At 40.6% G+C, this 16933-nt stretch overlaps 1 protein-coding gene across 9 annotated transcripts; it reads left to right on the top strand.

Annotated features, from left to right (window-relative positions):
• Positions 1-42: 42 nt before the first annotated feature.
• On the top strand, positions 43-15675 carry COMMD5 (COMM domain containing 5). Of its 9 annotated transcripts, XR_014945707.1 has the most exons (9): positions 43-232; positions 1635-1795; positions 2641-2669; positions 5266-5316; positions 7954-8036; positions 8587-8625; positions 8716-8811; positions 10561-10636; positions 13843-14390. XR_014945707.1 is itself a non-coding variant. In XM_015860793.3 (7 exons), exons 1-7 carry the CDS (start codon positions 67-69, stop codon positions 13942-13944), a joined length of 681 nt encoding a protein of 226 aa, XP_015716279.2. In that variant the 5' UTR covers positions 43-66; the 3' UTR covers positions 13945-15675. The 9 variants fall into 9 exon arrangements, 4 of the variants coding, with proteins under 4 accessions (XP_015716279.2, XP_085402478.1, XP_085402477.1 ...); XR_014945706.1 differs by lacking the exon at positions 8587-8625 and having other exon boundaries at positions 13843-15675; XR_014945703.1 differs by lacking the exon at positions 8587-8625 and having other exon boundaries at positions 7951-8036.
• Positions 15676-16933: the final 1258 nt, after the last annotated feature.

Genomic DNA, 16933 nt, shown 5'->3' with positions numbered 1-16933 from the left:
CCTTCCGCCGCGCCGTCGCAGCACAGCGCCCCCTGCCGCGCCGGAGGACGAGCGGCCGCACAGAGCATGGCGGCCGTGGCGGTGGGCAAGGCGGCCGGAGCGGCCTACGGGCACGGAGAGAGCGGCGGAGGCAGCGGAGGCTTCCTGGGGCCGCGGGTGCCGGCCGAGGTAGAGGCGATGGCCCGCGGCCTGCAGGAAGTAGGCAAGGAGACGTTCCGCCGCCTGCTGAAAGGTACGGCCCAGCGCCGGGCTGGGTCGGTAGGGGAGTTCAGCGCGGCGCTCGGTAGCGCAGGGGGCTGCAGGGGTGGAGGGAAACGACGCTCCAGGACCCTCATCATGTTTGTGGCCCTTCACTGGACTCTCTCTAGGAGTTCCCTTTTGGACTGAGGAGCGGCAGAATGGGACTCTGCTGGCTCCTTTCCACTCTGTTTTGCACCCACCAGAAACCCTTAGTCCTCAGAGCTCCTTCCCTGCAGGTCAGCCCTTTTAACCTATTCTATGTAGGTCTGTGACCCTGCTGTGCTCATCCTTTCTACTAACTGCCTCTCAGGCTTTTTCTTAGTCAATAGGAACTCAAAGCATCTGGTAGCTGTCAAGGTTTGGGTTTTTTGTTTGTTTTAAAGTCTCTGAGTGTTCCTGCATATTGTCAGTAACAAAGCAATGTAGCCAGGATTTCCTTATGGCAACTGAATGCGATAAAGCTACATATAGGGGTACCGGGGACAAAAGTTCCTGCAGACGTGGGGCTGTATTTGCAGCCCATTGCTGGGGCAGTGGAGAGCAAAAACTGTCTTGACTGTCCCCGGAGCGCTGTGCGGGATGGCTGAACTGTCAGCCACGTTTTGGTGTGTCATACCTGCTTGCTACCCTAGGGGGAGCAAACAGCCCCTCGGATCTCAGGGTAAGGCGAGTAAATAATGCCGTATTGGGTCATTACAGTGCTGGTGTCCGCCGCTGCTGGCAGGGTGGGCTCGCAGGCTCTTGTAGGGCTGACAGAGGTATCCACGAGTCTTCTCTTCTTGATGGTCTGTGTGATTAACAGCTGCAGAACGCTGCAGGCCTTGGAAGACGACAGGCTATGTTGAAGTTGCTCCGGTGCTTGCACCAAGTTGTCTTTTTGAGGATGTTACTGTCGATTTATCACTAAATAATAATTAATTATCAAATTAGATAGTGCTTCACATGCCTGCTTGGTTGAAGAGATAATAACAGTATTCACCATTATCTCAGGCTAATCCTGTATTGTAGGCTCTGCTAAAATAGAAGTTTGTGATCCCATGTATCGTCTACTGGGAGCAAGTGGCTTAGCAGAGAGATTTCTTTGGGATGTTTTTAACCAGTTGTTAAGGTTGGGCTGTAGGAAGAAGACGTATTGTCATAAAAGCTGTCTAGACAAATTGGAGCTGTATTTAAATAGGTGAGTAGTAGTCAGCAACCTGTGTCCTGCACTGCCTGTGATGTAATAAAAGACCTCAGTGGTGATATGCATTTGGCTTTTTCAGTAAATTGTGACAGCTTCACATCTGGAAAAATGTCAGCACACTGAACAAGTAAAATCAGGGATATAGAAGATGTTTGCTGTCTCCGGGTCTTCCACTTTTTAAAGGGATCTTGCATTGCTTTCTTATTCACAGTCACTGTGAATGCATTGGAAGGAAAAGACTGCAAAGAAGCTGTCAAGCTGATTGCAGAAAGCACCGATCTCTCCGAAGAGCAGCTTGCTTTCCTCATTTCTGGCATGTATACCCTTCTCCGAGAAGCACTGAGACTCCCCGTATCGACTTTCAAACAAGAAGTAAGTTGTGGGAGGGCCTGGAGCCTTAATCAGCTACAGCTGTGCCACATGTGAGTTACCGTCTTAATGCTGTTTGCCAGAGCGAGGAGCTTCACATGAACATATTGCTCCAAGTTAGTTAGAAAAAACTGTTAGAAACATAGAGATCTTTTTGCTTGGATAGGTTTATAGTGAGCTTTTAAATCTGTTCTGGTCAGAACAGTGTAGTGGAAACTGGGAGAAAGTGCTATAGATGTTAATGCTATAGATGTTGTCTGTGAATGTGTGTATACTTGCCATGGTCCTGACTCGTATTCCCTTTTCATGACTATTTTCTTTTTTCTGTTATATTACCTTAATTCCTGATTTTATCTTTGCGTGAGGAAACCTCTTCTGAGTTTCTCGTTTGACACCTCCCTCTAGTTAACAGGCCATGTCCTTATTCACCCAGGTATATTGGGAAAACACATATTGCAGGAAACACTGAGACAGTGCTCATCTTTTGCCACTGCCTTTCTGTTGTCATAGTTGAAACAAGTTACTGCAAATCATACGCGAGAATAAGGTCGTGTAATTACTCTAAAGACAAAGAGCGTGTCAGTAGCTACATGAAAGAAATGGCCGCGGTGCAGCCTTCAAAACATCAAATCTTCTGAGAGATTTAGGCCTTTAAAATTAATTTCTCACAAATTAATTGACCGCTTCTGGAAATTCTTTGCAGTGAGTAACCTGTCATTTCACATTTACTGGCACTTGAGACTAACACTTTTGGGTGGGAGATAGAAAGCAAGTAGCTACTGTTAATTCACTTGGTAAGAAACTTTCTTTCATGACTACCCTGTAAAATTTCACCTTTGTCTTTCTAGGTTTTTAAGGAAGACCTGAAGGAGCTCAGGTATGCCTGTTAATGCCTGTTTTTTTTCCCATCTGTTTGTTTCTCATTACTTTTATGTAACTGCCTTCCCAAGTCAACTTTTTTTACACAACAAAGTTGGTATAGAAATCACCTGTAAATAACACATAACGCATCTGTTGCCAAATGTCATACAAAGCCAGAGGAAAAAAACAGGTGTTGTGTAAGGCTTGATTTAGCACTGAGCATGAGCAGTAAATTTTGCATGCTGAGGAGACTGGTCTAATTTAGTCTGTAATGTAGGTTATGCAAATGTGAGTGACCTTCTCTTTGCCATCCCCACCTTGCCCTGCAGTATATTTTAGCATGTTTGGTAAGATAGTGATAACGTTACAGAAGCTAAGAAACTGCCCTACTTCTTTTTCTTCTTTGAAAGGCCAATGATATAACACTCAAGAAACCTTGCTCAGTTATGATCTCTTCTGCCAGTTACCCAACAAAACGTAATATTTGTTACATTAGTCTGTTCAGAGTATCTGTGAATAGAATTTCATATTCTAAAAGCCAGATTTCAGATAGTAATGATCTTTATAGGCTTTTCCTATCTCCGTAGTTGAGAATAACTGCAGTTGATGCTTCCATCTGTAGAGAAACCTATGCACCAACCAAGGTTCAAATATTGTAAGATATTAATTTCCTACAGTTCTTTGCATTCTGATTTCTATCTAGGATAAAAGGATTTCTACTTCCTTCTTTTCTCATCCTTCTTTGTCCGTTAACCTGTGCAGGGTTTCCTGTTCTCATTTCTCATGCATTCTGGTTTGGTCTTTTCAGTGAAGCTGAGAATTAGCCTGTCTAATTCCATCCATCCAGAGTCTTGTAGTTCTGAATTTCCTGGTGATGCAGCTGGTATTGGCTTCTAGTTTTATTGGAAAGCGAGAGTCTGGGAAACATGCCCACTTGTGGTGAATTAGGTCAGTACTGCTGGTTTCATAGGATTGCCATCCCATAGCCCGTATTTTTTTGTCCTGACTAACTCAGCCAGTGAGAATGAAATCATACTAAATTTTGGATGCTGTTTTTTTCCTTCCTTTAAGAACTTTGTGGCTCAGAACAATAACATGAGATTGAGACATCCTTATGGTAGATCTTATTCGCAGAATGTTCCTTTGAAAAATGATTACCACCTGTAGCTCAGGTGAGCTGCATCATATTCTGTGTCCAAACTGATTTGTATGTGCTAAGATGCTTGAGTTGGGAACAGAATTTTCAGCAAAATCATTGACTGTGGGGTAAAAATAAGGCAAGCATAATGGTAGCACTAATGCTTCTATGTTAGTGACCCACAGTCTTACTGTCAAACAAGTATTGTGATAATTATCTTAGTAATTGTATTATAACCCTCCTTTCTTCAGCTTTTCTGCTACATTCAGAGGCTATTTGATGGATTAAGTGATATGCTTGTACAGGTAGTATAGGTAATGCTTGCAGAAACTCATCTCTTTGGAGAGACACATGCAACTAAAAAATCAGTCTAGTCTCCCCTCCTCAGTTCCTGGTTTGCCTCAGTTGGCTGCCTTACTAGTATAAATTCAGTTCTGTTCGAGGTCTTTTCCAACCTGGGTAATTCTATGATAAGTACTATCTAAAAACCTGTTTAAACCCCACTTTTTCTTGAAAGGGTTCAAACTCAAATAATACCCATTTCATTTTCCCACTGTGTGAGTTGATGAGTTGTTTTTTTCTCCTCCCCCCCCCCCCCACTACAAGCCCTTTAGGACAGGTAACTTCTTTGTTTGCTTTGATTGTCTTTGATAGACTGCTGTGTATCTCAAGGCAGCGGTAAATGATGTCTCAGGGCACTGATTCATACTCAGTGTTGGATTTAACTGTGGCAGCTGAAGCAGTTACTTCCTCCACTTGTCCAGCATGCCTCTCTGTAGGAGGTTACTGTCTCTGTGCAAAGGCAGCTGAACAGATAATGTTTGCTCTGCAGTCTTTGCGGTTCACAGCCTGATATATTGAACTGGAAATCAACAGCAGCTTATTTGTAAAGCAGCAGCAGTGGAGGGATGGTAAAGTAGTGGAGTGCAAAAGGCAGATGGAATGAGTTAGTCTGTTCACCTTGTTTTAATGGTTTCATCAAATTTATCCGTGTCCGCCCCATGCTAGATATATTCTTCTTTGTAAGTACTCTTAGCTACAAGGGCTTCTGTTTTTACTTTCAAGGGAGCAAGTTATTCTGTCTTCTTTTCCTTGCACTTTTAAGGTGAAAGTGAAATGAAATGTATAGGCTTGGGATGTTTATATTATCTGCCTTCTGCACTTGTCAGAGCCATCCATAAAACTTCTTTACTAAGATAAATTAGGCAAATACAGGGTTCTTCTGAAACTCGCTGTTGCCATTTTAGGTAGCACAGGAAGTTGTAGCACAGCTTTTAGGGTTCTTGTAAAAACAGCCTGTCCTCCTGAGAGCATATACTGAGTCAATACTGAAGTGCTTACATAAGAGATGATGGAAGTTTAAAGCAATGCAAAATGGAAAATGTTGATACTATTTTTGTGTTCTGCAATAAGTTTTTGCAGCTAAGCTCATATACAAAACACTTGCCTATTTCCTATTGCTCTTTTCTTTAAGGATACCAGAAGATTTCATCGCAGACTTTTCCAGTATCGTCTTTGGTAACAGGTCAGTATTTTTGTGTATCATGTGTTGTGCAACCCTGCTGATGTACGTATTCCAAGCCTGTTGAAGAAACAGCAGAATTCTCTAAACTCATGAGAGGAAGATTTGTCCCATTATTTGGATTCAGTGTAAATATCTGTCATTCATGGTTATGTATGCAGTAAGTAGCTTTTTTTTTCATATTTTTCTTTGATTACCATCAGTTTTTACCATGTTCTATATCCTCTGTAAAATGCATCATAACCTACAGACAAAGGGTAGATTGCAGAATTAAGTGTTCTTATCATCATTGCAAGTTAGAGCAAAAGTGAAAGGTTTTTGTTGAGAAATAAGCTACGAGCATCCTTCTACATGCTGTGATTCATAGAAACTTTCTCAGGCAGCATTTTATCATGTCTTAATGTACAGCTGAATTCAGACTGAGTGACTTGATGATACATATGCTAGCTGTTACTCATTCACCAAGCAATATACCTCCTTACCTTCAGACTGTGTACCAGTCAAAAGCTTCTTGAAAAGGCTCTTTGCTTTTCCTTAGAGGGATTCCCTTTTATTCTGTATGTTCTCTACTCAATTATATTTATCTTCCTCTGTATGTTGAAATTGCTTTAACTTCTTGCATATGCAGAGCTTTCCTCCTTGAGAGGTGAGGTCACTCAGCACATGGCATCACCAACCCAGAGCTGTTTCAGATATACTGACAACCATCGTTGAGGTGTCTCACTTCCCCTCACAAAGGTCCGAATGCTGCTACCAACATTTAAAATATTTTTAATTTCCTTGGTTAAAATCTTGATTTAAAATGAATGGTTCATGGAGTAAAAGATAAATCCAGCCTTCTCATATTTTCATTGTTATTCTGTTTGAATTATAGGTGTGAAAGAATGCAAAATTCATGGCTGCAAAGTGGAAATATTGTTTGCAGTGGAGAACGAAGTTAAATTTAGATGTCATTTGAAGCATGCATGATTGTCTGTTTTCTACTGTGAAATCACGATGCTGGAAAATTTAGCTTTTTCTCATTTCAAAAGCTGTGATTATCCAGTGTAATCTTGCTCTGTGTTTTAAGATCAGAGAAGAGCACCTCAGATTTGATTTCTAGACAGATCTGCTTTTATAATCGTAAGTGTAGTAGTGAATCATGCATATGCTTATTGAATTGTAAATATATATGACTGTGATGATAAGAGAAGTATTAAGCAGTAGCATCTGATCAAAAATTCAGTATGAGCTACATAACCCAGAAAAATCAATTCTGGAGTTTTTAATACTTTTTCTGGCATCTTATCCTATTTTTGACATTTTGTTCATTAAAGAACAACTCTGAAGTGCTGGAAATTTAACATTCTTATTTCTGTGTCTCCATAGTTCCAACAAACTATATAGACTGAAAGTGAAATAAAACTTGGCACATTCACATTATAAAATAAGTGTATGAAATTAAAACTAGCTGTAACTTCCCCAACTTTGAATGTTTGTAGTAAATGTACTGCATTTTTTTAGGTAGCATAGCTATAGTTTCCTCAGGAGTGAGTATTTTGTGCACCATTTGACACATACTCGTTTATATATTTTCTCTCTTCAGTGGCTTGCTGGGCTATATGGTTATGTGCATTGCAACCCATCCCAAATTTGTCTTCAGTTTTGATATTGCTATGTCAGTTACTGCTCCACATTCTCAAATCTTCCATCTTCAATTGCTCTGTTGCATCCTTTGGCAGGTGATGTTCCTGTCGGCAGGCATACCATTTTGGATGTTCTGTAATTCATCCATATTGCTTTACTCATTCTAACTTCTGTCTTAGGCACCATATGTGTGGTGACAGTGTATTGCAGCTGTTGGCACAGAGATTTTATCAAATATAGTTATATTCCATAGGTTGTGGATTCAAGGTCCGTTGAGTCTTTTTCTGCTCCATTTTGCTGTTTCTCTTGGAAGCTGATTAAGGGTATGTTGGCCACTACGCACATTATCAGCCTTACAGGATTCTTGCAGTTGTAATCCTCTCCACCCTGAGAAGGTGCTGACAGGAGCTGAATCTGAGCTATAAAAACTGTGACTCTGAGGGGCCAGTATTGAAGTGCAGTCCATTTTGGCCACAGGAATGCCATAATTTAACAGTCTCTGTTTGGATACTGCTGACATTTCCCATCACTGCAAACTGTAACATCTTCCTGTTATCCCTGTTCATTCTGTGCCCAGTGCTGCTGCTACACTGAATGGACTGTTCTCCATTGAAGGGAGTCAGCGTGTCTTAAGGATGCAGCAGCAGTGTGGCTGGTTTTAGGCATTTCCCAAATTAAGCAATACTCTGGCAGCAATTCACCACTGAGGGAAAGGCCTGTTCTTATTGTTTAATCCTGCTAATGACCGCTCTGGACTGTGACTCCTTATGGTTGCACCCAGCTGTGTGACCTACTTCCTATGCAGTACTCTGTAGTGTGTAGGAACCAGCTGGTCTATTTTCTCTGCTCATTACTTTGTTGTACCGTTTGGGATGTATGTCACTTCTGACCAGCACTGCCCTCCAGAAAAGTATGCGTTCTTTTTTATATTACTTTTGCTAAATGCAAGAGTGTTGGAGGATCTTAGCCTATCAGTATTTGGTACCTTATCAAATTATTAATCTTTCTCAGCAGTTTCTAAAAGGACCAGCTCACTTGCACAAAAGAGTCCGAGTTCCTACAGTCCCTGATTTGTTCAGAGAGGATTCCTTTCTGAGGTAAACTCTGTAATTAGATTAGCCTGATTCTTCCTGTAATATATGTAATAAAGAAAGTCTGGGCCTTCTCAAACAGTAGTCTAGACAGAAGTTATGAAGGTTGTGTTGGAGTTGAGTCATATATTACATAAGGAATTTGGAGGTTGAAAAGTATACTCGATTAGCATGAGGCACTATGTGATTTATTTTTTTTTTTTATTTTGCTTCAGAATACTCTCTAATGTCATTACATTTAAAACACTGCTGTGAGCAAATGCTGGGTGCTTTCTGTTGAAGGAGCACGGTGAGCTTAGTCCAGCTTTGTGGCTTGAGTCATCTGTCTTCTGTTCTTGTTTGCTTGTTCCTGCTGGAACTCATTCAGACCCATTGGGTCATCTGTGTGGGTGACTGAGCTCTGGCACAGGTTGTCCAGCGAAGTTGTGGAGTCATCCTCCTTGGAGGTATTCAGAACATGCCTGGACATGGTCCTGGGCAGCCTATCCTAAGTAGTCCTGCTTGAGCTTGAACCACGTATCCCTCTAAACTCAACAATTTCATGAAAACTCTCTAGGTGATGATAGATCTACAACAAGAAACAAGTTCCAGACAGGTTTGTTCTGAGGAATCTTATTTTCCCCTTAGATTGTTGTTGCTTTTGTGAATTTACATTTCAGCTTCTCAATTCTGATTTGCTCTATAGGCGTCCTGCTTCTGAAGGCACAGCTCTGATGCAAGCAACTAGGCTGCCAAGTGTCCAGGACTTCAAGTGGAGAGTGGATGTAGCTATATCCACAAGGTAAAAAACAAAATTCTGCATGACCAAGGAAGATATTTTGTCCCAGGTTAAACTGACTTCCTGTGCTGCCTGAAATATTAACAGTGTTGAAGTGTATCTTACTGCATTAAATGGTAAGATACAGAGGGATTTTTTTTTAACACTGTATGCCAGCTGATATGCAAAAGGTTGCATGTACTTATCAACGAGCTGCTGTCTTCATCTTCTGATAGTGATTTTTTTTTATGCTTCTTATTTGTTTACTCTCTAAAACTCCTGTGCTAGAATCATTTAACTCCAAGTTTTGGTCTCTCATTATTTTAAAACATGATAGATTTGATACAACTTCACAGTCCTCGCTGATAACAGAAGCAATTAGATGGATTGAGCCACAAGCAGCCAGACAGGCCCTCAGTTTCATTGGAGAAAGGGAGGGAAATTGTCTATCCAGCTTCTCAAGTAGGCTATCATTTATGTTTAGTGTGTGTTAAATAAAATTCCATATCCTATTTAAATATCTACTGCTGTAGATTTAACAGAGAGGCTTCAAAAGAGCACCTTCACATTGCCTTAGTTATACAATTGCTTATTGACCTGCCTCCTAATTTCTTTCACAAAACAGGAATAAAAGCCTCTGTGTGATCATCTTGTCTATGCCTGAAGTGAATGAATTCTTCCTGTCTGCCACAGCAGTGGCAGTTATGGGATGGATCTTTGGCTAGACAGGAAGTAGAAATCTTTTATTATTTTCCTGATTTTTGTTTCAGTCTCACCAAGACTAACCAAGATGAAAGAAGTTAGAAGATGATCCAGTATTTGTCAGTAGCTGAAACTGTTAGCACAAGAGACTTTTTGTTGTGTTCCTGCATTGCAGGATCTGAGGGAGGGTTCAGTCTCACTGCTGACGTAGATGACAAGAAAAAGGTCTCCTAAGTAAAAACTGTGATAGCCACAAGCTACAAGTTCAAGTGACTCTCAGATGAACAGTGTTGTAAGCACTGCAAAGGTATCACGATGCAGAAAGATCTGTACCTATAAGAGAACAAAATGTACAGATAAACATCCTCAGATACAACTCTTGCAAGCTGTGGGCAAATCCTATGATTGCTTTCCAAACAGTACAGAAGCAACGCGTTACCCTTTTCTATTTTCCTTCTTATTTTCCTTTACAGTCATCCTCCCCATGGGAATTCTTGTTTATCATCCAGCATCAGCCTTTGTGGAGAGGCATGGCTTCTGGCTGTAACGCCTGTCAGTACCTGAGTAGGATTTGGCAGCATCTGTTGATGAATCCTGCACAACAGTGACTCATTTCCCCTCTTTGGGTCATCATGTAAAATAAATAGCAATCCACAAATTTAGGATGGAGGCTGAGGAAGCTTGGTTCCTCAGATGAGATGGCAGTTGAAAGAATGAAGGAATTGAAAGAGTTAATACAACATAGAAAACTGCACTAAAAAAGCCCCATGAATTACTGCTAGACAGAGTTGGTCAGCTCTTATGCCTGTTATAGTTTGTGTAAAATGAAAATCCTCCTGTTAGCATTTTCTTGCCGTTATTAAGATATTCAGACTCCTTAGTCTAAATTGTGAGGTAAGTTTGACAGGACTCCCATCTTCATGACTTTCCAACCAGCCAGGTACTTGACCCTGAAATAAAAATTACTCATGTAAAGCCAATAGGAACATCTTAAATCGTTACTGTACAATGGCATACTTGTCACACTGCTGATGTTTATTGTTGTAATACTAATAAAGTAAATAATTTCAGTTCACTGGCCCGTGCTCTTCAACCATCCATTTTAATGCTGATGAAGCTTTCAGATGGGACAGCTCATCGCTTTGAAGTAAGTCTGATTGCCATAACAAATAAAAAAGAAAGCACTTAAAGTTCTTTTTAGGAAGTTGAACTACTATCTAAAACATTAAAGTTTTTGTAAACAGTGCATTGTCAGTTTGCTTTCCTCCATGTCCCCTTCAACCATGTACAGTGTGTATAACTGATTGCCAACCAAAATCATTTCATACCTTGTTCTTATGCACATTTGGCTGAGAGCTCATTTGTTATACAAATATTAGTTATATTAGTTACTGGAAAGTACTGTTGCATAACACCTAGTTTGTTTTAAAGTTATAGTTTTGGTATCAGCTGTAACTTCTAGACCTCATGATGGCTTTTTAGAGGAGAAAAATTACTAGGGTAGTTTATATAGGATATGATGCACTTGTGAACCTCCTGACTGGTAAAACATTCTCTACTGTGGCAGAGGTAGTTTGGTTTTCTTTAGCACTGACTTCACTGCTAGAAAGAAAGTAAAAAGCTTATGTGTTTTTTACCTCAGCATTGGTCAGTGGCAGCATTTCTTATGCTGTATGTAATGGCTTGCAAAATACAAAACAAAAAACATACATTCTTCCATGTTTTAACATTTGAAATAGAATGCTATTTGTTCTTTAGATAACATGGTAGTGCGCATAGGAGTTCAGTGCATAACAGTCACTATCACATTTGACCTCCTAAAAGATTTTGGCTTCAGTTCACATAGTAGTAGTAGTCTGGAAGAAGCACCGAAGCACTCTAGGCTCAGAGAGTTGGACTGATTTTAGTGTGATGTTTCACAATAGAGCTGTTGGGGAAGGTATGAACTCTGTGCTACATTGCCAGGCGTTGGGGGTTTCACTTCACAGAAGATCAGATTCACCCCAGTGTGGATAGTCCTCAGAGCAGCCTGTTAGCCTTCTTTGAGATCTTCTATGGAACTTAAGTGATACCTTGGACTTCAGGTCGACTCTTCTCAGCATGTTGAGTTTCACTTAATTAAAGCTAGCACATGCTCTTAATTGTTACGATTTGGGGCTTTGCTTCTAGTCTGCGGTAGAGATGTGTTGCTGTGCCTGGCTGGTGCATGCAGAAGTGCGGATACCTGATAGCAAATTGGATGCCTCATTTTTCGAGTCAGCTGTTTGCTGCTGCCAAGGTCTGAATACCAAAGATATGGCTGTAAAGGGGATTTTTGTATGATGAGCGATCTTCCTGCAGATAGTAGCTCCTTGATCCAAAACCAAATGCAGGTAAGCACAGTTCTCATCCCTTTAGTTTTCCTTCATTCCAGCAAGTACCGGTTGTCCTGTTATCCAACAGGGATTATGTAAATTGATAAAACACGAAGATTATCCCATTATGAACAGTTTTTAAAAGTGTGTCACAGAAAGAGTCAGTGTAGACAAAGTAAAGTAAATTGGCTAGTGCTTTGCTAAGCAGTCTGGGCCTGCGCCAGTGCAGGCACAGGCATTTGTGCACTGCTCTGATGTTAATCTCTGCCCCTCAATTTATGCCTGTGTTCAGATGTGTTCTCAGAAGGGCCTTAATAGTGCTTAATATACTTCCTTCTATTTGGCTTCTCAAGTTTGAAATGGTACAGGAAAGTCCATGAGTCTTCTTGCCTCCTCTCAGCCCTCGCAGTGAGTCTCATCCACGTAAAATCATAACTTATGGGTGCCATATTTGCATGATCCACAGAGAGCAGACATTATACTTCTATAACCTGATTTTACCTCTTAGCCTTTGAAAAGCTGATCTCCTTAGCTCTGAGGCTTGTGCTTTAACAAGTGCCTGCTATCAGTTTGTCCAGTTACTTTTGTAGCATTTGCAATGCTGAATGGCAGCACATTGTTCTTTGCTCTCTCAGGCCGTCATCTCTTTGAAGATGTTATCTCATTAGCTTATTCAGTATTCTAATTTATGAAACTAACTGTAAACTTACAGTCAGTGCACACAGCCATAAGGCTTCTTCTCCACTGTTGCAGTTACTCATCATTAATCCCTTGTAAAGCCAGGTTTTAAGAAGGATAGATGTTGAGATAGGGAAACGTGCTGTATTCAGTTTGAATAAAGAACTACTGCGTTCATTAGTTAGTTTTTTGTGGTAGTAGTGGAGAGTTAGGGCAGGTCCTGAGCTGGCTAAGCCTGTGGTTTCATTACTTGGTTTTCTGTGCACTTTTACTGCATCAGTCTGGTTCAGACGTTCATCTATTGCTTGTGATGATTGGATACATTAGTCTGTCTGATATTCCCATGTTAGTTGCAAGTGTTGTGTGAGTGAGGAGAGGAAGTTTCCTTTATGGGGAGTTGCACTATCTCGAAATCAGTGCTGCAATTTCTGTTAATTAAGCTGTGATTTCTAGTCAACTAGCAGGAGCTCTTCTGTCATACTGGCTTTAGATAATCTTGGCCATCCTTAAGTTGCCGTAACTTTTTAGTAGTGTTGAGATCACATCTGTTTTCTCTTCTTGTGTAAAATGAGAACGTCCCATGGCTGTTTTCCAGGTTGAATTCTGTCCTCTCATGTCAAAGCAAAAAAATAATAGGCTCTTGGGTGGCCCTTCTTTAGCTGTAGCATTCAAGTGCTTTAAAGACAAAGGCAGCAGATGGTTTGACAGAAGTCAGAACTGGCTCCAAATTAAAAGGCCCACAAATCACGAACCTTGACTGAATCTACTGATCCACCCTTCTTTTTCTTAATGGAACATTAGCAGTGGGAAATAATTGCTTTGGGAACTGTAACCAGCGTGTAGGTCAGGGTGGATGTTTATTTTACTGTTCTAAAACCTAAAGAAATATCGGGAAAAAAACTGATTCTTTCAGTAACTGAGAAGAGCAACTAGAGTATTTCATGTTTCACAATACCTTCTTAGACCTCATATTTTTGTATGAGGACTCTGCAAGAGTTTGGTGTTACTGAGATCCAACTCTTGATATATACAGAGATAACTACTGTTCTTTGACAGCAGAAGCTTCTCTTTCGTTCATACATTATGAAGACAAATGGCCACTGTGAGATTTATTAACCTGCAATCCTTTGTCTTAAGTGTAATATATATATATATATGTATATATATATGTGTGTGTGTGTGTATATATATATATGTTTATTATTATTATTTATTTATTTATGTTAAAGAGAGATTGGACCGACATTCCATAGGCATGCCCTGCCCAAAGCAGGGGTATCTAAACTGTGTCATGCTTGTTAAATTGAACCTTCTGTTTCAGGTGCCAGTTGCGAAGTTCCAGGAGCTGAGATATAACGTAGCCCTTATCCTGAAGGAGATGAATGATTTGGAGAAAAGAAGCGTACTGAAAATCCAGGACTGAGCTCTTCTGTAACTGGGATGTTGTCAGAACAGATGTGAAACCTTCAGGGATTTTTGTGAAGGGTAAAGCGTGGGACCATCACCACTTTGCCTGTCTTATAACTGCAAAGTAGCATTTATTATGTCTGCTGTAAATATTTTTTCAATTCAAGTGTTAAAAGCACAAACTCTTTTCTTAAGACTTAGATAAAAAAACCCAAAAAATATATTGATGAAAAAGTATAATCCTATTTGCAAGCATTTTTTGCATGATTCATCAAAACATTTTTTAAATAACTATCTTAAATGTAAGAACCATTTCGTCCTGATTATGATTCATCACTCTAATTATTTTTGAAAGCCTGCTACCGGAAGCACCATCAGTGTGTATCAGAAGAAAGCCCAGCAACGTGTCAAATAAAAAACACAACAGCAACAACTATTGTGCTGTAGTATGACAAACGTGAATTTGAGTTTGGTGTAAGTAAAATTGCTGTCTGATTTCTTGATAAGTGACTCAGGCTCATATACTCAAAAGCTAATTTTGAAGATGTATGGGTTGAACTAATTCAGTGGAACTGCGGAAGGTGAAATGTATAATCTAAGTCTTTACCTGGATGATCAGTATGCACTAAACTGGAGTCATCTTGTAGATAGTGGAAATGTCTGCTTTGTTTCACGTATTTCCCATTTGTCAGCTGAATCGTCTGGGTCTTATTACAGGGCAGAAACCTCTAGCATGGTAACAGTATCCGGCAGCAGAAGACAGTAGCCTTGTAGGTCACTACAGCTAATATATTCCTTAGCCACAAACCAGACCCCAGGGTGAGGAGACTGTATCCAGCCCCTGGGATGAAAGTCAGAGGTGAAAGTATATCCAAACAATACCCAGTGAGCATGGGCTGAAGGCTCGTTGCTCCATTTGTAACGCTTGAAAGAACTCCCTTAACTAGAAGCATATGTTTTAAGTCTCATTTATACTCAATGGGACCACAAATATGTCCCTAAGGGCTTTGCTAAGAAGGGATGCATTCCTGAGTCAGTGCCTGAAAGAGTTTTCCCCCAGGAGTAAGGACATGGAGACTGAACAGCTGAACAGCACAGCTCATGGGCCTCGGCGTGGGGTTTACCCACCTGTCACAGGTAGTTCAGAACACATATCACAGAATCACAGAATGACCCAGGTTGGAAGGGACCTCAAGGATCATGTAGTTCCAACCCCCCTGCCTGGCAGGGCCACCAAACATACACCTTTACTAGATCAGGTTGCCCAGGGCCCCGTCCAACCTGGTCTTGAACACCTCCAAGGACGGGGCATCCACAACCTCCCTGGGCAGCCTGTTCCAGGGCCAAACCACTCTCCTAGTGAATATAACATTGTGGATTCAGGAAGGCTTTTACACTTCCACGTGTTTTTGTAGGAAAGGATAACTTGGCTCATGGATTTTATGAATCACAATAGCCATAAGAGAATACTGTCCTACTTTTTAAGAGGAGACTTCTTTGATAGCAGTCCATATCAAGGTACAGTCAGCTGAATTGTCACAATCCTGAAAGCCTATCAAACCTATACATAAAGTGTCCTGTAGTTTCATATAAATATGTTGTGATTTTGGACTGTTCAAAAGCCACATGTTCTGTTTGCTGTCTTTGTCGGCCACTCATCAACTTCCCAGTCTGATTCAAGTACTTTAACTGCTCTGTGAAGCTCACACCAAAGCAAATAAAAACAAATGAGCCCCAGTAACTTCAAGAGGTCTATAGACTGCATTAATTTGGTGTTTGCTTTTTGGTTTTGCTTTGTGAAGTTTGTTCTGCTTTTTACTGGAATCGCGTTATCGCAAAGTGTGAAACAAAACATTTTCTTGTTGTGACTTTGCCCTTTTAAATGTTTATGTGGCTGGAGAATGTACCTCCACTAATGCTATTAGTCAAGTCTTTCAAGACAAATGGAACACTGTGTGAGCGCACAGTGCATTCTGTTGCTCAAGATATCTGCCAAGTACTTTTTTATTGGGCAGCATAAAGTAATCAGTGCATACTTTTATGCTCTAGACACAATCTATTTGTTTGGTGGTTCTCCTGTGACAGCAGTGCTAGGTGTGCACCAGAAATGGGCATGCTTCCTGGCTGCATGCTCATACTCTCTGGAAGCGATGGTTGACCTTATAGTCTTGTTTGTCTTGCTGCACATTATTACAAGAGTTTGCTGTTATCGGTAGTTTTCTGTGCACACTGACGGGTACTTAAACACTCGGGCTATTCTTACATACAAAAGGAGCTAATTTGAGTGTTGCTTTTGACAGATTATCTTTTTACCACAATGGCTGGTGAGAATGGCTGGCAGACAGTCCCTCAGCTTTGATAAAATAAGCCTTCCAATTGGTGAATTATGTATTCAAATATTTGTTCAACGTTGAAACATCATCTTGATTTGGTACCAGAATACTCTGGAATTTGAATACCACCAAATTTCTCATGGGAACATTTATCATTTCATTGCGGAATAAAAATAACCTTCTAAAACTCTGGGTATGTCTGAGCAGAACTGATTTTACCCAGCTCTAGGTTCAGTTATGCTTCAGAGACATGGTGTGAATCCCTCATTCTTTATCACGAAGGGAAAGATCCAGTTTGAATGGGCTGCTTGCTATGTGCATCCCAAGGTCTTGTCAAGCTGATCACTTGATCAGGAGGTGACAAGGGCCTTTCCTGTGTTATACCCATAGTTTAGCCTGAAAAAATAAACCCCTTTGTTTTAAGCCCCTAAGGAGGGTTGGTGGGTTGTTCTGTTTGTCCTTCTATTTGATGGTGCCATTAGTTTCTTTAAACTGGTGGATGTATTTAATATCTTAATTATTAGTGATTTTTCTAACCATGTCAAGCAATCATAGTAAATTCCCCCTTTACAGCTTTTCTTTCATTTCCTTTATGGCATAGGGAGGAATATTAGGCCTCCACTGTCAATTGGCTCAGCCATCAATCCAAAACTGTTCTGATCTATGGACTGT

This window comes from Coturnix japonica, chromosome 4, assembly GCF_054131305.1.
Source record: "Coturnix japonica strain WE chromosome 4, WE-NBRP24, whole genome shotgun sequence".
NCBI classification, from domain to species: Eukaryota; Metazoa; Chordata; class Aves; order Galliformes; family Phasianidae; genus Coturnix; species Coturnix japonica.
This window is presented reverse-complemented; position numbering and strand designations above follow the sequence as displayed.